The 22,608-nt window shown below is 40.1% G+C and overlaps 1 protein-coding gene across 2 annotated transcripts in view; it reads right to left on the bottom strand.

The window, feature by feature from the left end:
- The window catches only part of LOC117548470 (ras-related protein Rab-26-like), a 53,555-nt gene that overhangs the window by 2,274 nt on the left and 28,673 nt on the right, over positions 1 to 22,608 (bottom strand). Inside the window, exons 3-8 of one of the 2 annotated variants that reach the window (XM_034219788.1) lie at positions 22,162 to 22,203; positions 20,552 to 20,618; positions 16,200 to 16,252; positions 3,542 to 3,607; positions 2,795 to 2,851; positions 72 to 148 (exon numbers count right to left, since the gene is read on the bottom strand). In XM_034219788.1, coding sequence (XP_034075679.1) covers positions 72 to 148; positions 2,795 to 2,851; positions 3,542 to 3,607; positions 16,200 to 16,252; positions 20,552 to 20,618; positions 22,162 to 22,203 — 362 coding nt within the window. The remainder of the gene's footprint in view (positions 1 to 71; positions 149 to 2,794; positions 2,852 to 3,541; positions 3,608 to 16,199; positions 16,253 to 20,551; positions 20,619 to 22,161; positions 22,204 to 22,608) is intronic. The other variant, XM_034219789.1, reaches the window with a different exon arrangement.

Here is a 22,608-nt window from a genome sequence, read left to right on the forward strand (position 1 = left end):
TTCATCTTAAAATGAAGAAACGTGTCTTAATCAGACCGATCCACAACACTCGTACAGAGAACGATACTCACTTCGCCACACCGTTGAAGGCCAGCTCTACATTGAGACCTGACCTGGCGCTGGTCTCCATGAAGGGAACTCCGAACTCCTGCAGAGTGAAAGCACTGACAGTTATTGGTGAATCGAGTTTAGAAGACCCAAAAATATGTAAGATTATTAAACACTTTTAAAGGCTCCTGCTTCACTGATACTCCATTTTCTTTTTCTTTGAAATGAAGACTGTTAAAAAAGTTTACAACAGAACTTTTGCAGCACAACAGCGAACTAGTTTACTTTGGGTAAGTCCAGCATAGATATGATAAATATGTCTCCGTGCTTTCCCACTGAAGGGGAATTTTTCTCAGCCCACAGCGATGATAACTGATGTTCCTCCTTACCTTCCAGTCTGAGTCTGAAGTTACTTTGTGGCACTTGATGCTCCCACTTCTTGGGGGAATATCTTGGCTGTCTGCCATTTGTTCTGTGTGCATGCAGTGAAGCAACAGTCATGGAGATGGATGAAAGGAAATATTTGCTTCTGGTTTTAGTGCTTTGTGCTTGTATTTGGCATGATGAATACATCTTCTGCAGAAGGTCTTACAACTATGATAGAAAATGACACACGGCAGAATAATGATAATAATATAGATCTGAGGTGTCTTTCGTTGATGTATAATAATACATGATTTGTAAAGCACCTTTCATTGCTAACAGCAACCCCAAGGTGCTACAGGAGGCATAATAAAAAAGGCGTCAGTGGTCTGTGGAGTCCTCAGGTGGTCTGGGAGGGAATTCCACAGGTGAGGAGCAGCTGCACAGAAAGCCGATCCCCCATTGTGCAGAGTTTGGTCCTCGGGGGCGAAGCTGATGGTTGGTTGTGGAGCGGAGGTTGTGTGTGGAGGTTTGTGATGTGAGGAGTTCCTTCAGGTATGGAGAAGTGTTCCCGTGGATGCATTGATGGGTCAGTAGTGCGATCTTGTATTCGATCCTGAATGAGACAGGAAGCCAGTGGAGAGAATGAAGAACGGGTGTGATGTGGTTGTATTTTCTCACCCTCATCAGGATCCTAGCGGCACTGTTCTGTACGTATTGGAGCTTCTGAAGGCTCCCGCTAGGAGTCCCGATGAGGAGAGCGTTGCAGTAATCGAGTCTTGAGGAGACGAAGGCATGGACCAGTTGTTCAGCATCTGACAGTGTGGGACGGAGTTTTGCAATGTTCCTGAGGTAGAAGGAGGTTTTGCACAAGTGTTTGATGTGGGTGTCAAAGGTCAGATGTCTGTCAAATCTTACACCCAGGTTGGTAACTGCTGTGGAGAGCGGTATGTTTTGGCCAGAAAAGGTAATGTGGGTTATGGGGGATGACTGGACCTGGTTTGGTGTGCCAACTAAAACAGCTTCTGTTTTGGAGCTATTAAGCTGCAAGAAGTTTTGTTACATCCAAGCTTTTATCTCCTCAATGCAGGTGTTAAGGGATGTTGATGGGAACGGTGATGATGATGGTGACGGTGAGGAAGCATGTGGGATAGGGTCTGTCTTTATATATAGCTGCGTGTCATCAGCGTAGCAATGGAATGATATTCCATGCTTGCTGATGACACGGCCAAGGGGCAGAGTGTACAGGGTGAACAGAGTGGGCCCGAGGACCGACCCTTGAGGGACACCACAGGTGACAGGGTGTGTCTGGGACCTCACACCTCCCAAGGAGACGGAGGCCCAATCCCAAATCACCCCCTCGACCCTACCCCTCCGAATAGTGAACTCCGAATAGTGAACACAGCTGAATGAAGTTCCCTCCATTAAGGGTTAAGGGTATAAATACAGCGGCAAGCTTTGGGACAAACTCCCCTCTCTCCGGCAGAAACAGGAAATGCCGTAACTGTATGTAACAACGGTTTCAAATCAGCATCTCTGACAAAAAAATGTAAATTAATAACTCAAATAAAACTCCAAACATCTTTCATTGTGTTACTTTTTTGTAAAGCTCTTTTAGTTTTAAACCTGATGTTTATAAGCTTCTTAGTTTTTGCAACAGTCTGTAAATATACACAACTTTATAATAAAATGCACATGTTTACCTTTTTCTAGACTAAACACAGGTATGATCCTAAATTAAAACATATGAGGTTATCATGAGGTTGTTATCAGTGGATGTTTGCTGGAACTGCTTGTTAACAGCTTGTTTCCTGACGGACACACACAGCGTGGAGACCGGTCAGGTAGAGACCGGTCTCAAGTTAGTACCGATGCAGACTCGCTGTTTGAGGGCTTGATAGCCCACACCCTCTCCACACCGCTTCACACTCGTTGGTTTGGAACACCACTTAATATGGCGGCCCCTCCGCGCGAACGGAGGGGTAGTGTGTAGGGGGCGGTTTGGGATTGGGCCGTACTCTGTTCTTCCAGACAGGTAGGACTGGAACCAGCTCAGGGCGGAGTCAGAAAGTCCGATGGTGTGTTTGAGGCGCTGAAGGAGGATGTTATGGTCGACAGTGTCGAATGCTGCAGTCAGATCCAGGAGGATGAGGAGCGATGGGGATCCAGTGTCAGCCGCCATCAACAGGTCGTTTGTGACCCTGACCAGAGCTTGTATCTATCCTATTGGTTTGCAGGTTGTTCCTTTTCCTCAGAGCAGAAATAAATGATCTCTGGATAATCCCAGCTTTCTTTAATATTCCTAATCTTCTCATATGCCATAGAAATTAAATCATCCATTCAAATGCAGTTGGAAAATAACAAAGGATTCACTATAATTCACCTTTGCCAGCCTCTCACCATCTTCTCTCTTCACCACCCTCTCATGAGTGGCATCAGCCTGGTGAGACAGAAACACAGAGTCACACACTGAGGCGTCATGCATCAACATCAGTGCGAAAAACCACAACATCCACCCCCTCACACACTGATCTGCTCGCTATTTGTCCACAGTTTACATACAAGCCTGTCCTGGTGTTCAGGTCTGATGGCAGCTAATGAGTCATGATTGACTCTCAGGATGCTAATTAGGCGCTGATATGGAGTGTTGTGGACTAAGAGACGACAGAGCTCCAAAGCAGAGACATCTGTTCTCTGCTCAGATGGAGGGATGTGAATGGCAATTATGAAAAAAAAGAAAAGTGTAGCAGTGATATTTGCAAATTAGCTGGCTGAGATAATGTCAGATGTGGTGTGCTTTGAAAGAACAAGACAAATTGTAATTGGAGAGATAATAGCCTTTCGACAACATTGCATCTCTACAGCACATTGGGATAAGTTATATCAGACAACAGGCTACTTATTTGCGAGTTAAATAATATTTTTGGAAAAAGATAGACTATTGCCAGACTTATCCCAGAAATGTATGACAAAATAACTTTAGGCAGAACAATTGGCAGCATTGTCATTTAAGTCAATAACTATTTTATCAAAGAAAAGGTAAATAATGAATGATATAGTATTGAATTGAAACAGCATATAGTGTTCATGTGTATAGAATATTTCTTCTATCTTTCCCACAATGCCTTGCCTTGTTTCCAAGCAGCATGAGCACCACATCCTGTTGAGCGTATTCATGGATTTCAGTCAGCCATGCCTGTAAAAAGATACAGGAAAAAGAGACAAGAGAGAGAGAAGACAGAGGAGAGACATCATGAGTGCAAAAAAAACTAAAACCTGAGATAAGAGACAAGAAGGAAGAAATATGTGATACAAATAAGAATGTTTCCGGGAAGGGAAACCTTGTCAAGGACAAGCCTGAGCACTTAATTTATTAATCCGAAAAAAGAGGAAGAGGAAAGTGGGAGCGACTACGACATGAAAATGGAGGAAGGAAGATATTTTTTTTTAACAGACAAAAAAAACGTAGGCAAGGACAAAGAGATAAAAAGATAAAAGCAATAACTAGCATCTGAAAAAGATAAACACTGAGAGGGAGGGTGTCTGTAACACTCATCAGTTTAATCAACACCGTCTGATCCATTCGTCCTGCCTTAACTACAGTTTGTACACAGGGGAAAGCTTTACAGGCGAACAAAATGCACTTCTGACTGTATGAGGCCCAACAGCACTTAAAGCATCCAGTCATAGTGAGCTTTGAATCAGCTCAGACGACACCTGCAGACCCCACCTGCTGAAATAATATCCCTCATCTCAGCACAAATCCTAATTATACCACAGTGAATTACTCCACATTGGATTTCTGACTGAGGTGATTAATTGTCCTTTCCTCTGTTAGTCCTTCTCCAGAGCAGTTTCAAGTCCTCTGGAATGAATCAGTGATGACTGTATTTGCAAAGGGATTTCACCGGGGTCCCCTCCAGCCAAAGGTGCGGTGAAATAACAGGATGAGATAAGAAATGTGTGGACTGAATATGAGAGAGGTTAAGAAATACTAAGCATGAGTCAATTGGAATACTTAATATAAACAGTAGGTGATGCATCAAAATGTATAAAACATGCGCAATTATGAACTTGTTTCCATCTTTCAGTGTCCCATTTGCTGTCCGTAGCATTTTTAAACCTTCTCCCAGTATATTAGTATTCAGACGTAGTTAAACCCCCACACAGTGGCCTGACAGTGGAGCCTCGAGCCTTCCCCCAGACAATGACACACATCCAACAGAATGATGCATCACCCTCTACAGGCTCACATGGTTAGCATTGAATGACAAATGCTCACACCCACAGGTGCTAATAAATAAAACATCTGCATTTTAGTCATCACCCCATACTACAAACTGAGAAAGTGAGTGACTTACTGCTCGAGTCCAAATGCTCAGTACTCACAAGGGAGAAGATGACATTTAAAAAAAGAAAGTGTTTATCCGTTTAAAACAAATACATTCAAGAAATCTATGCTAAATCAGGTTTGTAATGTGCTTAATGAGGTCAGAGAGGTCAGTTGGTTTGAGAGATGGTCGCCCTGCGGGAGTGGAGGGCAGATCAAGAGGGATATTTAAAGCGATAAGAAATAAGGTCTGTGTGAGCCCTCTGATTTTATGAGATGGCTGAGAAAAGATTGTGTTTGGTCGTCTGAATTTGGCTTTCATCCTGTGCTGAAGGAGTGGAATGTCACCGAGAAGCATTTTCCATATGGATAATTACCTGCTCCATGCATAATTACATTACTTGTCAAGGATTTGTCAACTGTTTGCCATAATTGCTTTATGAAAATGGCTTGTCTCTGAAGTCTGCTCATGCTTTTAAATAACCTGTTTGTATGAGGAAACGGCTGTGAACGTTTAGCCTTTGTTTTCAAAAGGTTGTTCATCTACCCCCCCCTTTGCACATTTCCCTCTCCCACGTGAATTTGACAGCTTGCCTCTGTGACTCTCTCCATATGCTGCGATTACTGATGAAGTGTTTATAATCCATAGCTCGTAATAAGATCAGTCAGGTGGTTATTATAGCGCACTCCCACACGGGTCATTTCATAGATTCATCATTTATTCCAGAAGATGTCACTTGTCACCCCCATCCAGGATCATTTAAGTCTCCTATTATCATTCATCGCAAATGACAAGTGGACAAACTGAACAGCAACAACAGATCAATTCAGTGTGATTTAGATATCATCATCATTGAATATAAGGGAGATTAGACATGTTAGTGCATTTATATGCTCCGACAGTTGATGCTCAAAAAAACAACGCAACTGCATTTAGAGACCAGCAAGTGATAATTGAAGAGTAAACAAGCTTACATAGATAATGACACTGTGATGAACAGCCATCTGAGAGCCATTACATCCCTGTGAGAAGCTGAACAAACAGTGACATCCTGTCAGGTCTCTCTCCTCCAAACAATGTAAGCCCTGAAACATGAGGCTCTGGAGCGACAGTATTTTACAGTAAAAAAAAAAAAAGCCAGTTGCCATGGCTGAAGGAAGGAAGGCAGGTTCATTTGAATTCAAGACTAATATCAGGATCTCTTGCCAAATGTCAGAGTACAACGTGGCCCGGTGGCAGAAGAGGTAATAAATGTCTCTGCTCGTTGCCCTGGCAATTACAAATAGTCTGGCACATCAGAGGCAGCTGGGAGTTTGTTTTGCTTGCAAGGGCAAAAACACTTTTCACCACCTTTGGATTTCTCAGTAGTCAGGGCTCTGATGAATTAAAATGTCGGTTAGAAATGTTGTAGAAAGTAACATGTTGATGCAATATTTGAATTTGACCAAATGAGAATTAGTTGGCATTTGCTCTAAAATATCAAATTTCCTAAAGCTAGAATTCTTAATACATCATTGAAACTCACACTGCTCAACTGTAGAAGTAAGAGACGATAACAAAAGGCAGAGAGGACGATGTGACAGAGGGAGAGAACGAGCGAACGAGCCAGAGATGTGACAGAGAAAGAGAGGGTGCCAAAAGGAAGCAAGATGGAGAGACAGACAGTGACAGTGAAAGACAAGACAAATACAAAAAGATCTTTCTTAGAGGAGGGAAGATAAAAGGAAGGCAGATGGCTGCTGCGGCGTGACATTGGTGTGACAAGTTGTCACTGGTGGAGGTTTGTGAGGGTACTTCTGATGTTGCTTGATTTCCTTTAGTTGTAAATGAGAAGAAAAAGCAGAGCTGTGTCCTACATTGGGAAAACTAGTCAGATCTGCTGGTAAAGGAATACTTCATGTTTCTTCCAGAGACAGAGAGAGTTATTTACCTACCAGAACCCAACAGCAGGTCTAATCTTTACGTACAATTTCATCAGATAGTATAACTATGTCTGGTTCATATCCTTGAACCAGACAGACGGCAGGAGTCTGCTCCCAACAACCGGCAGAGTTGCACTGAGCCATAGAGGAGTGCAAGGAGAAAGTAGGACTTCTCCCCAGAGAGCAGGTTTAAGCTCCGAGAGGCAGCTCAGTTACATAAAGTCACAATCTGACACGCAAGGAGGATAAATCCTGTCACACATTCATGCAAGTACACAACCAACATCAATATTTGATTCATGCCAAACCAGGGTTCATAATTCTGGCATTTTCAGAGATCTGCTTGTTGACATTTGTGGAATCACTTGTGTTTTCTTCCACAGATTTTATTGGCACATCAACTATCTTCATGTGATCAAGTCCGTTTTGTATAATAATACTGCACATCATAAGAAAGAAACAAACACCGGATACAACAGATAGTAAGCCGTTTTCTGTGGCCTGAAAGAGATGTTTATATAAGAGCAGCTGAACCGTCTGTCTGCTAGCAAACATGGGTGTGAGACATGTCTGGATGACTGATGTGCTTCGAAAAGCTGCAATGAGAGTGAGACTGGTATAAAAGGAACTATCCTCACCTCTCTCCTTGCTCTCAAATGAGTTGAGGTGCTGTAGAAGCTGAACATATGCACTGACCCTAAACCTGTGTCTTTCAGTCAGCGATAGGTTTATACCGGTGTAAACAAATAAACCTAATAAAAAGCTATTCATGTTGGAGTGGAAGCTTTGATTTATATTTAACCAACCCTGTGGTTGAAAATACCAAATGGATGTTAAAATGAATACAATTATTGCTTTGCTGCAAGGAAAACTTCTCCTTGTTATTAAGCAGTTTACTTTTTTATGGATATTAATACGATTCAGCTTGGCCCTCTGAGCAGACGGCACAAAGACAAAACAAATTGCCAAAGGGAAAATAAAACAAGGTCAACACAACATTCGCAGATTCAGGTTGTTTCTTGGAGAAAGAACAAGCCAAAAGAAAATACTGGCAACCATGCCATGGTCTCTAACTTGCTCTGAAACTGCAGCATGTGAACATATGTAAATATTCAGTTTCAGGTTAAAGTGTTAGATAAAAAGCAAGGAGAAAAGTCCTGACCAAACTATAACAACCACTAACTCCCCCAATTGGTTGCCTGCATTTGCGCACACATATATTTGACTGCTTTGATGTGCCTCGTGTCTGTGTCATATTAAAGATTGTGCCATATTCTTTACTTTAATGTACTTCATTTAATATGTACATTTAGAAGTGTTTTTCAGCAGATCTTTCCCTACTTTATGACAACATCTATATACCTCTTGTATCAAAATGACTTGCATTAGAGGGAGAAAAGCAGAGGAGAAAGTCTAATTATGTGTTTCATTTGCGGCAAGTCAAGAGGTAAATGAAATCAGTTCAGACACTGACAGCGCAAGGCTGGATTTCTATTTCCTCAAATTATGATTCTATGAATATAAAAAAGGGAATTCATAATATTGAAAAAATGGGAATAGAAAGGAGTACGTCCAATCTCAAGTGCAGTCGAAATGGAGTTTCAGAGCAAGTAGGCTGAAAGCTCCTAACACTGCAGTAAACTAACTTGCAAGTGTGCAACTTTGCCACTTTTTCCTTAAAATAAACAAATATATGCATCATGCATCTAACCGAGTTGCTGGCAGTTTGAGATTGTGTCCTCATTATCCTGATGCCCTGTGTGCCATCTGCACCAATTTATTTCCAGAGACATGCAATGTGTGTCACAGGAGTATGTTGGGCTCAGCGCCTTCCTGTCAATCACACTGACATCTTGTCAGTCCTTTTATCAGTCCTTGTAAACACATTTCGTCTCTTTCAAATCTTTTTTTGTTGTCTAAAAAGGGGCTTCTATTCTAGGCAGAAAAACACTTATTCATATGAAGGGATTTCATTGTCTAGATGTTATTTCACAATTCAAATTAAGACAATAAAACAAAGAACATGATCAAAAAGAAAGTGTAGAAAATCTCAGAAAGCACCTCAAGCCACATACAGTCTTCACCGACTTCAAAACAGTCAGCCGTGTGGGAGGAGGGTGGCCACTGCTGAGAGATTTTGACATCCTACCATGATATTGTTTGTTCCTCTTACTTAAAGAACCCACAACACTTTAGATCCCGTGCTAATGTCTTGCCATGTTGTAAGCTTGTTTGACCAGCTAGTGACACCAAGTGGATTCTGGTACAACAGTCTAAACACAAAACAGCAGTGGCATTAAGCACCAAACATTAACAGCAACTTAAATGCTCCATTTCATTCCTCTGGCCACCGGCACATTTTACAGTATGACCATTTAGTCAATGAGGTCCACAAAACTATGTAGGGCATAGCTAACATCAGAATGCCAATAGATACAACACTTAAATGTTGATGCTAGTATATGGTTTTTCCATGAGGACCTTTCTAGTTAAGTATGTCACAATCTGTTAACATTTGCTACTTACAAAACACAACACCCTAATTCTCAAACAATGGCATAGTAAAACTGGATAATCCACAGAACTTGTAATAAAAGTTTAAGGTTGCTGTTTACAAATTAAATCAGTCTTCTTCAAAATCGAATGAGTATAATCAGTGTTGATATTAACACTCGTATAAGGCAACTACATTTAACAGGCCACTTGCTATTCTGAACATATACTTGAGTCCAATATACAAGTCCTTGTGTATGCAAGATAAAGAACTGCATGGATGGGATTACAGCTCAGAGATAACACAACAAACATTGACAACGTTTCTGCACTTTTCATGCCAGTTAGAGATAAAACCCTCAGAAAAGACAGAAGAGATGGACCGTGACAGAATCAAGAGAGCTTTTTATGCTGGACTTTGTCAACATGAACATTAAGAATATTTTTCTGAGACCAACTGTTTACTTGTGCCAAACAGCAGAAACATATCTCAGTAAACAAAAGCACCAACTGTCAATAGTTGTGACAAACAGGAAAGATGATGCAGAAACATATAGATGGAGAATAAAAGTGGACCTAAAACAGAACCTTGGGGAACACCATTTGTAATGTTTAACCACGCGAGAGCATTGGGACCTTTCAGAGAGGTAGTTCACAAACCACCCCACTGCATGGCTGGATATGCCAATCCTCTCCAGCCTCTGCTTCAGGATATGATGATCGACGGTATCGAACGCTTTGGAAAGATCAATAAACAGAGCTGCACAACTCTGCTTTTAGTCCAAGATATCCGCAATATCATTCACCACTTTCATTGTCGCAGTGATGGTGCCATGTTGCTTTCTGAAACCTCACTTAAGTAAAAATGACATCCTGTAAACATCAAAGCACGTTTACCTGTTCACTCACTAGGCTTTCAAGAACCTTGGCCAGAACTGATAATTTAGAGATGGGTCTATAATTAATTGGAAGAAGGCACAGTGCAGGACTCCTGGCTCCAATTTATCTGACAAATCTGTTTCACATAAAGGTGTTCAGGGAAAAATGCCAACAAACTGACTTGGTGTAAAGTAAAAAACTAAAACTTTGTATCTCAGATTGCACATTTCTGTCTGCAAGCAAAACATACTCTGTATGCAGCATATTTCTGTATTGATCTAAAAGCTCTGTACCCAAGGCTACAGCTAAACAACATGTTTCTTTAAACTTGCATAAACACTCCTAAATGGGTTCCACACTGCTGCTGCTGCTTTTAAAGCTGAAAGAACAGATAGAAAGACCGCTGGCAAATCATATTTTCGCTCAGAGCGTTTGAATGACTTTGACCTTTGTCAGCCCCCTCACAGGTAAAGAGCTTCCTTCTGCAGAGTTGCAACAAACTCACAGGAACATAAAAGGCTTTTTCCCCCCTGGTGAGCAGGCAGAAATGAGCTGTTCTGTAACAAAGAGCAGCGAAGTGATGGCCATCCTTATTTCCATACTCTCCCCCCAAAAAAAAGGAAAAAATGCAGCAACAAGGACGAAGAAAGAGAATACACTTTTTTTCCATGGAAATAGTTACATTTCACTCATCTGATTCCTTCTGGGAAATCAAATTGCTCCAACAACAACAAAAAGTATAGCTGACATCTTGGGTTTGAATGGGTTAATCAGTGTCGCATGTTTTTCCACTTTCTATCTGACATCAAAGCAAATGGAAATGTAATCATAAAGAAGTTGAACACCAACAATTTGCCTTTGCAGGACTACTCTCCACTGGCGGCTCCATCTTTGACTCAATAGGTGGTTATTTACCAACAGACTATTAATGTTCCCAGCAATTACAGGTGCTGTGTGAGTGGGAAGATGATGAATGAGGATTACTGCGTGTCACAATAACACGTATTAAACCTGATGGTGCAGAATAATCCACAATGTTTCACTTGCTTGAAATGATTTACTACATAAATGCGCCACTGATTATAAATGAATGGTATTTAAATTCATATCACTGCATTATTTACTGACCCTTTCTCATCCCCATCTGGTGCAGTGGTGCCATGACATTTAACAGCTCTGAGGTAAGCAGGCGGCCATTTCATTTGAAGCCGGTCCATGCCCCGGGGACAGAGAGAGAGATGAATGAAGGCACGAAGATGAAGGTTTCATGTCTCATTGCTTTTATTGGGTTTCTACAACACACACGTAAGCATGATCAAGCATTAGGGCATCAGCACACACAGATGTAAGAGCAATCACAGCTGCAAAGCAATACAACATTTAAAAATAAGCATCAAAGGCAGGCTGTTCGATAAGAATCTTTTAATTATATTTATAGAGCATGTATTCTAATTCAGGTCACATCTATTGATCTGCACAGTCAATATAAAACAGAGTTTGTTTCTTATGAGACTGCTTTACTTGGATCCCTGCCTGGGCGCTGATCAATTCTGATGTTATAAGAACACTGTGGGGATTTCAAAAGGTTCAGCTTCAAAACATCACGACTGGAATTACTGTCACGTCAGCAGAACAGCGAGTCCTACAAAATGAATGGCAAATAATGTTTGGCATTGCCTTAAAGTCAATACAAAAAGTTATGAGGCTTTTTTTCTGGTCTGCCAGAGATCACATTCTTTCTTTGCCATTGAATGAAACCATGTAATTTGAAGGGGATTGTTTATAGTGACAAATACAAAAAAGTAATCCCTTGACCGTAACTTTCCCATAGTTCAATGAAGCCATTGAACATCCTTTCAGCTAGTTGTTCTGTTTTTTGTATGCAACTTTAATCTTTACATTTAGTTTTTCTGTGTTCATCTGCATTATCTTAGTCCCAGGCAGCTGTTTCCCAAAAAAGATAAATCTGGTAAATCTACGGTTTTCTCACTGCTCAATACCAAACAGTTGACTTGTTACGAGACCTTACCAGTATTTAGGCATCGCCACAAGTTGAAAAGCTGATGATAATCACCAGAGCAGTCTGTTGCTCTAATTGTTGGGTCTTGGGATCTGCAGGTTAATTGACAGACGGAGAGCAATGAATTGTTCTGTTTTGAATCTTTCTGATTGCAGTAAACAGTAAATGAATCTAGCTTTGAATGATAGCACAACAGAAGCCAGGCTGCATTTTAACAGGAGGAACCAAGATAAATGATTTGCAGCACAGACGTAACAGACTCTTATAGTCTTCCTGAAGCACTTCTTCTGACAAGACAACATTCATCACGTTACTAAATTGCTAAAGTATTTTTGCTACAATGGCATCAACCACTGTACTTGTGTATATCAAACAATACAATAGATAGAAGACTATAACTGACTACAGGAAGTTACTCTGACAGCCTCTGCTGTAATATGCAGTTTAAAATACACAAACTAGAAAAAACTCAAACAAATCTTTAGATTAAAGAAACACCACTAGCATTTTTAAACCACTCCAATCACAATTTCACTATCTAATGACAGCAGCTATTTTAGATAAAGCATGTCAGAACATAAGATAAATTGCTTTGATTAAGTCTCCCACCTCAAGTTTTAAGTATTTCTCTCTGAGATGAATGACAACTCCTATGACGCAAATGCTTTGCCTGCCTTAATGTCTTCTAAATAATAGAAAATAATACACCACAGAGAGGTCTGAGAGCAGAGGAAGAGAGGAACGTTTTTCCTCTCATTTCTCCTTCGGAGTGGCATTCATCACCATTAGGGTCCATTAAGATGAGTTAGTGCTCGTTTGGCAGCGGTGTGCCAGCAGGCATCTGTAGTTTGCCACCAGCGTATACACTTGCTGTAACAGATTAAATGTGGATTTTGGGTTAGGAACGGAAGAAAGGTAGGATGGCTAAGCAGGGCAAGAAAGGACTGTGGTTGTGGTCGATTTGTCAATTCTGCTTAGGAAGGTTCCTAACAGAGGAAAATGACCTGGAAGTAGCCATGATGAGCTGTTCAAATTCTCTTAAAGGTCACCTATTATGCAAAATCCACTTTTTCATGTCTTGTATACATAAACATGTGTCCCCTCTGTGTAAAGAGATTCTGAACGTTTCAGGAAAAAAGATTCGCTCACTTTTTGTCCTGATCCATTTATATAAAAACCTGTCTGAAAATGAGCTGATCAGATTTTGGCCACTTTATGATGTCATAACGTTTTTTTGGGCTCGTGTAACCATTAGCCAATAACCAACCAAGGTAACACCCCCCACCTTATCACCTGAATCTCCTCCTAGAGCACCATTGTGTTCTTTTTAACCAAATATCTCTCAGAGGGGTGTGGGGAGTGGCTCCTTATTTTTCATCTAAAGTAAGGGACAGAGAATCAGCACTTTTGAAACATGGCTGAAACGGAGGGGATTATGGGATGCTGCAATTATCTGTTATTTCTGTATTTCGAGCCAAACACTTCAGAGACATGTTTTGTATATATCTGAGACCTATAATATATAGATGAAAAACAGTATAATATGAGACCTTTAATGATAAGGAAATGAGCTTCAGTTTTCCTTGTGGTTAGGTAAAAACTAAAAGTCTGATAGGGGCAGCAATGCAAAGCAAGGTACAGTGAACAATCAGAATCATCCAAGATTTGAAGTCCTCAAAGTTGGCTAAGGTGAAGGCTTAAAAACAACTGAAGCTTGAAGCACGATGTGTTGGACAATGAAGAGAAAAGACTAAAGCTGAATGTCTTCCGTTTCACCGGCCCTGAATACTTTTTATTTTAAATTGTTGACATTTACTCATCCTCCATCCGGTAACTGCCTGCCCAACCTATCAGTGTCCTACCTGTCCAGCTTCTACACCCACACACAAACTCGCCCCCCACCTATTTTTGAGCTGCTGGTCATATCTGTAGCTAAAGACGAACCTCTTTTTAATGATGTCTCAGGGCGGATAGGCACATCATAATTCTCTGGCAGAGACTGGAGACAAACACCCTCTCCTTCCCTTAACAGTGTCTCTGCTGCTCTCAGATAAAGATACTTTTTTTCCCCCTGATGGTCAGTGTCAATTAAAGCAGCTGGAGATTGCCACACTTACCTTTGCAGGGTGCATTTAATACACAGAGGGAAACAACAGGTATGGTTGTATAGAGAGACACCATGAAGGATATGGAGAATTTGTTTCTAAAAAGCTGCTATTGACTCTTAAAAAAGGTGGCCAATTTGACGTGTTTACAGCTAATTCATCTTCTGAACAAAAATATAAAGTTTATGGATAGAAGATATATTTCTTATTTTCAATACGAGGGGTCTTAAAAACACATTATTTTCATTATTGATTCAGATAAATATTTTCTAAAATAAACGATTTGAAGTAATTAGTTTGCAATTCTGTATCCTTTCAAATCCCTTTTCTATGGCAAATTAAATCCAAATAACCTTTTAGGTCAGGTTGGCCGTCTTCTTCCTCTTGTATTGTATTTTCATGTTATTTAGATTTGCTAAATCAATAGGTGTATGTGTAGCCAAGACTATATTAACTTTTAAATTGCTGTGAACTAAACGACAGACTGCACCAACAACCTTTTTTCTTTATAATAAGGTTATATGTATATAAATGTTCATGGAACAGTTTCTATACACGCATGGTAACTTCATAAAGCTGTGTATCCATCAGATAACGTAGGAAATAAAATAATATCCTGGGTACTAATGAATGGTTTCCTTTGCATGAGTGCTCAGGTGATATGAATCAGTTTCATCCTTTATTACGTTATCTGTTTACAGCCTTCCTGTTGCTAGGGAGCAAACAGCCACAGTATTTCAGTCTGTGCCAATGAGCAGGTCCGGCGCCACAGTGGTCTGAATGGAGTCGGACCGCACCAGCGCGGCTGAGTCCGTTCTGTTACCTTTCCATCAATGTTGGTTATCTCTCACACTCAAAAGACATCTTACTGCTATTGACCAAGACGCTGCTCTGCAATATTGGGGCTGGGCTAAATGCAGAAGATGGACGACCCAGCAAGGAATAATCAAATATAACTTAACTCAGCTAAATTGCTTCATACAACCCATTACTTTTCAATTCAATACACTTGGAGATAATGTGCACTGTAAAAACCAAGAGCAGAGGAGGCACCGCTTCAGAAAGGGCGGACATAACCGAGCGGTGACCTTCAGATCTTCATAACTAGTTTAAAGTCTTCTTCCAAACAGCATGATTCTCATTTCATAAATGATGGTTCCAACTCAGTAAAAGACAATAAAGAGGGGTATGTTTTATGATGGGCTACCTTTGTGTTCAACAGTTCATGAAAATGTTAAATTGTATTGTTCAGCCAACTAATTATTTTTCCAGCGTTCAGATTCACCCTCTGGTCTCAAATCACAGTGGTCGAAACGACAAACTCAAGGCTTCAAAACTGTAGTTTGTTTGACATCACAGGGACTTTTTTTCGCTTCAGCCACAACACATTGCTTCTCTATGGTTACCATCTATAATGTATAACTTTAAACTAAAACTGAACACTGACATCTATGATCCAGACAATAATTAATACATAGAGGGATAGCAGCCATGCCGGGTGAAATTCAATATCTTTATACTTCCCCTTATCGTAGGCAGAAGAGTACAGTGGAAAGAAAGAGGGGGATGAGACAGATCTGAGGACAGCTGATTGGTCCCTAAGGTCCAAAGAAAGGACACAGTTTTGACTAAAAGCTGACCATGCTATCGCGCATCACAATCAATGTCTCATTCCTCTTTTTCTTCTGCAGTTTTTCCCAGATTACTCTCTGCTTGTTTAACCAACTGTCACACTGGCTTTGATAAAAACACTGACAATGAAACTCAGCATTTTGGAACAACAAATTCATATCATCCAGATGTTACTCAGCCTTCTGTGACAACACAGCCTTTCAATTCATAAAATCAATCTGATAGAAAAAGTATATTCATTTAATTGCAAGTTACCATGTCAGGTGTGCCATTTGCATTGTTGCACATGTTTAAGAAAAACAACATGTGCTCATGTAACTTATGATAAAGTGAGAATGAAATTATTAATGTTACAGTATCTTACACAATTAATAATTAGAACAAAGAGAAACAAAATGTAACCTACCTTTATGTTGTCAAAGGATGATTTGTTGGTGACGTCATACAGCAGAAGCAACGCTAAAAGAAACAGAAAAGTTTATAGTTTAAAAAATACTTTGACTGCAAATGTATATTGGAAGGGTTAATCCAATATTTAACCTTGATGTCTCAACCTTCAAAATTAAAACCATGAAAGATTTAGATTATTTTCACTCTGTGCCCGAGGCTGAGCCAATTGGTCTCTGTCTCTTGACTCTGTCAAAGTTCTGCATCACAATCAGCTAAAGTTGATCCAGAAAAAGAAGTTAAAGTAGGAAATGTACTACACATTGTTAAAGGAAAGTCGCTGCAAAACATGGAGCATCCAAATGGCCGAGCTGGAGTCACTGTGTACATTTGACAAACCTCAACCTTCAAATTGAGCATTGTTAGATTTGCCCTAATCAATAACAGTGCTGTCAACATGGCCGCTCTGATGGGACTCAACATTTGACACTGTGGATTATCCTGAGTGGAAGCTGTGACCTGAAATAACACAGCAGCAGCGTGGTGACATGTTGAGAGATTGTCTTTCATTTGTCCAACTTGTTTAAAGCCCTGTTGAACTGATCTTGAGCAAGCTGACTCATTACCATCCATTCTTTAAGTTTCCCTGATCTAGCTACATTTGTGCATTTCACGTGGACACACAAAAACGAAAGTGAATACCAATATTATGATAATAAATTAAGGCATGTGGTCAGTCTAAAGTAAAAAAAAAAATCACATATAGCTAATGGCAGGCACAATGTTTTATTGAATATGATAGGATTGTCAAACTTCACTGATTTATCTCCCACACAGCGCACATTCACCACTTATAATCGTCTCTCTCCGTCCTTTTCCATAGCCTCTACTAACAGTCGCTCACCCTCCCACACTCATCCTCTCTTTAGATTCACCAACACTTTTATAAACCATTAAAACAGTTAGAGCTGACCAAGTAAGCCGAGGTCTTTTTAGGACACCAAGTAGAATCAGTCCCAACATATGCTCTATTTATTTTTACCAAAACAAGCCTCTTCTTGTGAGATGTAAAACCAGCCCATCATTGATCCCTCCAGTAAAACACAAAAGGATAAAAGAAGACAATCCACTACATTAACCATAACATTACTAATTGTGTGACATATGTGCTATAACTAACAAGTTAAATAAATCTAAGACAAAAATGTAAAAAATATTGCTCATCACTTTAATCTTCCTGCATATAACTTGGGTGTATCATTTTCTGATTCTACAGCAATATATTGCACTACCTACTTGTAGAAGTACCTCTGCCACACAGCACTTACAGATTGTTATAATAGTCGAGGCGTAGCTTGGCCCGAGGTCTGCTGGCGTTTCACAGAGATATTTTGATGTAGACAGATGTACAGTCTAGCTTTAAAGAGACAGAAGTCACCGGGGGATAACCATAAAAAACTACTTGTGTTGTATGATCCGTTCACTGTGGTGATACGAGGATGGACTAAAGTACACTCTGCAGATAAAAACTTGAGTTTGTTTTCAGAGTTTATAGGGATCACAAAGGGAATGACAGTGTATCTACATTGTGTAGAGCAGAGTAGATAGAACACTTTTTTGATTTTGTTTGATTGAAATATTTAAAGCTGGGGAAACCAAAGTAGCAGAGCCTTTTTCAGAAATTTTAAAAGCTTACTGACAAGAGTCACGTTAGATGAAGTTGCAGTGAATCACAGGCACCATCTACATTGCCAAAGGCACAGAAGACATTCATTTACATAAGGGTGTCAAGCTCTCATAAATTCTACCATCACCGCCAATAAAGTTTGACGGTCTGAATTTAACCTTGAAATACCAGAGGCTATCTCTAATTATTTTTCTCACTTCAGCTCCAGAACAGCCAGGTGAGGAGGGGATGTGTTTAAAAGAGGTCACATCTCTTGGGATTTTTTGAGATGCTTGATGTTTTCTGTTCAGTGGTACAGATAGTGCAGCTGCCTGAACTTATCCTGTGATATGCTTCATGGTGGTAATGGAAAAGCCATTTTAAATCCTGACACTGAAATGTCTAAGGCTGCACTTCAAATATGTAGGATGTGTTTTTCAGATGACGGAAAGTTCACGGGCGTCGTGCCTTAAACTGGACCTGCTAAAAGTTTTCCAGGGTCTCCTTCCTCCAGGAGACAGACAAATAAATCTTGCTTTATTAATACAAGGTAAGGCCAATACGGGACATGCATGAGAACAACACACCGACACAGATCAGTTTATACTACAAATCATGTTCTGACAACCTGTCCCTGTTGCATACACTTAAACAGATTGTGCAGACACATAGAAACCTCCCTTTGATCACACAGAGATCAATGACTGCCTGGAGATTAAAAGACAGAACCAAGCGATGCATTCTCAATATGATTGAGACACAAAGACAAACACATACTGCAAAATTGTGTCAGCATAACCTTCATTTCCAGCTTCAATACTTTCAACTGGCTGCTATATTTTCAAAACTGCAGTACTGGATGTGTAGTTATAAATTGTGTAATTTCTACTTTAATATTGAATATTTGAATGCATGCTTTTTAATTAATACCAAAGCTATCTTTGACTCTTTACTTGCTGTAACAAATGTAAATGTCTCATCTGTGGGATGAATAAAGGTATTCTGATTCATTCCATTAGCAGGTAAAATCTTTTAGTTCTTCTCATCTCTTATTGAACCATTTTCACTGAAACACTTGTTCTGTATACTCTTCAGCAGGAGTGTGAGTGATATGGGAAAAACCTCCACAGAAAATGTAGTTTAGACTCTGGGGGGGGGTGAAACCGATCCTGTATAATAGCTTAATAGGCCTTTAAGTGCTTTCAGTGTTTCCCACAGAATTTGATTTTATTTGTGGGGGCACCGCACAAAAAAAGAAAAGTCAAAGGCCCCTTAACCTATTTGGGTGGCCCACGTATCCACCCCCCCTCAAATAAGATAATACATGCAAGTTAATACTGTAAGCAACGTTCTTGTTGCTCTGTGTTGCATTGTTAATGAGTGAGACACACCGGAGTTGAGGATCTGTGGGGTTTATTCTCCCAAAAATATAATCTACAATTTAGGCATTTAGCAGAGGCCTTATTCCAAAGCGACTTACAGTGACCATGACCAATTACAGGGACATTCTCCCTGGAGTAACCGAGGGCTAAGTGCCTTACTCAAGGGCAAGTGGTGTTCCAGGCAGGATTTGAACTCGCAAGCTTCCGATCATCAGCCCACCTCACTATCCATTAGACCACCAACAAAAAAAAAAGAAGAAAAAAAAAGAAGAATAATACTTTTTTTTTTTTTTATGAGATCCATTTGTGGCGGACCATATTTAATTGTGGCAGCCCGCCACAATAAATCAATGTATGGGAAACACTGGCTTTTATATACAAATATTCACTGATAGTTGGAATAATGACTCCCAGACTGTGGCCGTCTTCTGCACATATGTTGTCCACATAATTTGGTTGAATGGTATACTTATCCATGTGGTACCCTTTGATGTAGCCTATGTAGGTATTATGTATTTTATTTACGCGTATATCTCGCTTTAAAACCATGTGCAAATAGAAATTGAAGTAACAGGCTTTGTATGTGACTTACTTTGTTTTCTCCTGACATAAATGAAACTAGATGGTTAAGGAAAGATGTAACATGACTAATCAGACCTTATTGTTTTTTCATACTGTTCAGGGTTTGGGTTTTAGTTCCTGATACAAAAGCTTATGTGGATTTTATTGAAGCAATTCACTATGAGCAGCCCTCCCTTAGTTAGAAGCTTTGTGAGAAAAACTATGTAGTCGGGCTCACAGAGATTTGACTGATTACAAATCATCAAAGAGAACATGAATCCTCAATGTGTTGTATTTCCATCCCAGGAAAGTTAAAAATAACCCTCAGCTCTTAAGAGTACGGCACAATGGAAGAAAAACAATCTCATCTACAAATCGACACCACCACTGCTGTGAATTATAACACTGGCATACACATTTATTTTCATGTCAATAGAGCAGGACTTTTCTAGAATTCTCCAAAACTAATTATCCTCGTATCTTAATGGCAAAGAACAATTGTTTAATATATAAAAAGGTATGTTAGAGCTTCCTCTGTTATGAACACTTATATAAGTCAGGTGCTGCTACAATATGTACATATCATGTGGTAAAAAATCAACACCAAAATGTTAAAACAGCACTGTTAAGAGGCCATCATCTGCTTATTAGGTTGCATGTTAAGTATGTAAAGTGCAAAACAAACCAAGATTGTTTCCTAACTCAGAAGTTAATCATCTATAATTAAAAAAACTTATAGGTGTGTATATTAATGTGTCTTACCATGGGCGTCACGGTAGTAGGCATGAGTGACACTGCGGAACCGCTCCTGTCCAGCTGTGTCCCAGATCTGCAGAGAATGAGAGAGGAAGGTTATCACCGAATAGAAAATGAAGTTCCTATCTTTTTAATAAGTCCTCTGTTTGCTCATCCATCCCACTCGAGCTCATTGTGAAGCCCTCCATTCAATTTACTCCTGTGATCCTGGCTAAGTCTAGAATATGGAAATGAGATATGCAGGACAATTGAAAAGGCAATTTTCTTGTCAATTCAGCACTGAAATTGATCAGTACTTTAAAGCTGTAGTAATTTAATTATTTTGGCGACAGGGGGCACAGCAAACTGAAAACCCAACAGTGATATATTATCAGTATAAAGCTCGTGTCTTAGCAAACGGTTACCCATGTACGAATCAGCAGACCCGTAGTAACATCATTAGTACTTATTAAGAGTCATGTTTACTAGCACCTGATTAATGTAATTGCAATATTTTACTGTATTTTGGTGCAGACCCCTTTAGCTACTGGAAACAGGGTTAACTAAAAAGGGACGAAAGGAACTCAGAACACTAAGGTTTAAGGCTGTAAATTAAAGCAACAGTTGCTAAAATCACTGACAATACACAGTGATTTGATCCATTGTTGATATAATAAATACTAGTTCTTAAATAAGTGCAGACTTAAGGTCACAGCACATCCATCATTTTTTATCTGGAGCTCAGTCTGGGTCATGATATTGAATATTAATCGTCTGTGGTCGGTGCTCTTTGTCCCCTCAACCAACCTCAGTGGAATAAGGCTAATTAAGTGTCTTTTTGCCAATCAGGCAGCAATGACAAGTACAATTTCGGCTCAAATGGCAATTACTTTTTCTACTCTTCTTAAAGCAGACCTGTGCAAGTTTACTGCATCTCACCTTCTTGCTGTAGATTTTAATCAGGCATTTTTCTGAACCCTCCCTCTTCTCCCTTCTCTCACTGAGACGTGTCAGCTTCATTACTGGTTCTGCTTTATGACCCCCACCCCCTCCAGGGCCAAGAGGCCGTCATGAAGAACGGCAATTACTGGAGGAAAAATAACTCTCCTTCTCTTTCCGTTTGGGCTACAGGGTGCTCAGCAGACTGACTGCTCTGCAATGTATTTAGTTGAGGTAAATTGGCTCAAAGGCCCACTTCACCAGCCTCCACTAACTCCTAACTCTGATCATTAGGGATGATTCACATATTTACTTTCTCTGTGAGAAATATCAAAAACACAACAATGTATTTCAAACAAGAAGGAAGTGTGGATTAGGGAAGACAAACTCAAAGCCTCATGGAAAGTATTCATGGAGATGGATAAACCCTAATAAGGGCTTTCTGTATCAGGATCATTGATTTCCTCACAAACCAAGGCCACAGACACTTTCATGTATATTGTGTGATTAGACATATGCATCACAATGCTAAAGTGAATAACAGGCACTGCTAAAGCTAAAATGGTGGGGGTTAAGAATGCCATAGGGGGCTAGACACTGATTCTTGTTTGGTTGACGCCTTTCTTTTAGCAACAACATTTACCATATACAAATTGTGTAGAAAAAGTAGTTTTTTCAAGATTAAATTAAGTTCTTACCTGGAGCTTCACCTTGACTCCATCAATGTTCAGGACTTTATTCTGGAAATGAAAGCAAGAAATCATAAGTGACAGTGCCTACATTTAAACCCTCTTTCCAACTAGCAACAACATCTTTAGTGTGTTGAGGAAACAACCTGAGGTTTCCATAAGTGGCAGACACCTGGCTGAGCCGTCTCTTCCTCTCATCTACCAGCCCCACTCTCCTCTCTATCAATATTGCATGTCTGCTCCTCACTTTGGCCTCTCCTCCTCCAGAGGATTACCCCTCTGCTCCTTCGCCTCCCTCCGTCTTGCCTTCTTAGCGAGACATTCCTCTGATCGCCACTTCGACCGGCTTCACCACACAGCAGTGAGGCTCAGCCAAATGGATGTGAGGTTTCCCATGTCAGAGGGTGACTCTAGAGAACTAGATGCACTAAGGTTAAACTACGTGCCATCAAATTG

Source organism: Gymnodraco acuticeps, unplaced genomic scaffold, assembly GCF_902827175.1.
Source record: "Gymnodraco acuticeps unplaced genomic scaffold, fGymAcu1.1, whole genome shotgun sequence".
Lineage (NCBI taxonomy): Eukaryota > Metazoa > Chordata > Actinopteri > Perciformes > Bathydraconidae > Gymnodraco > Gymnodraco acuticeps.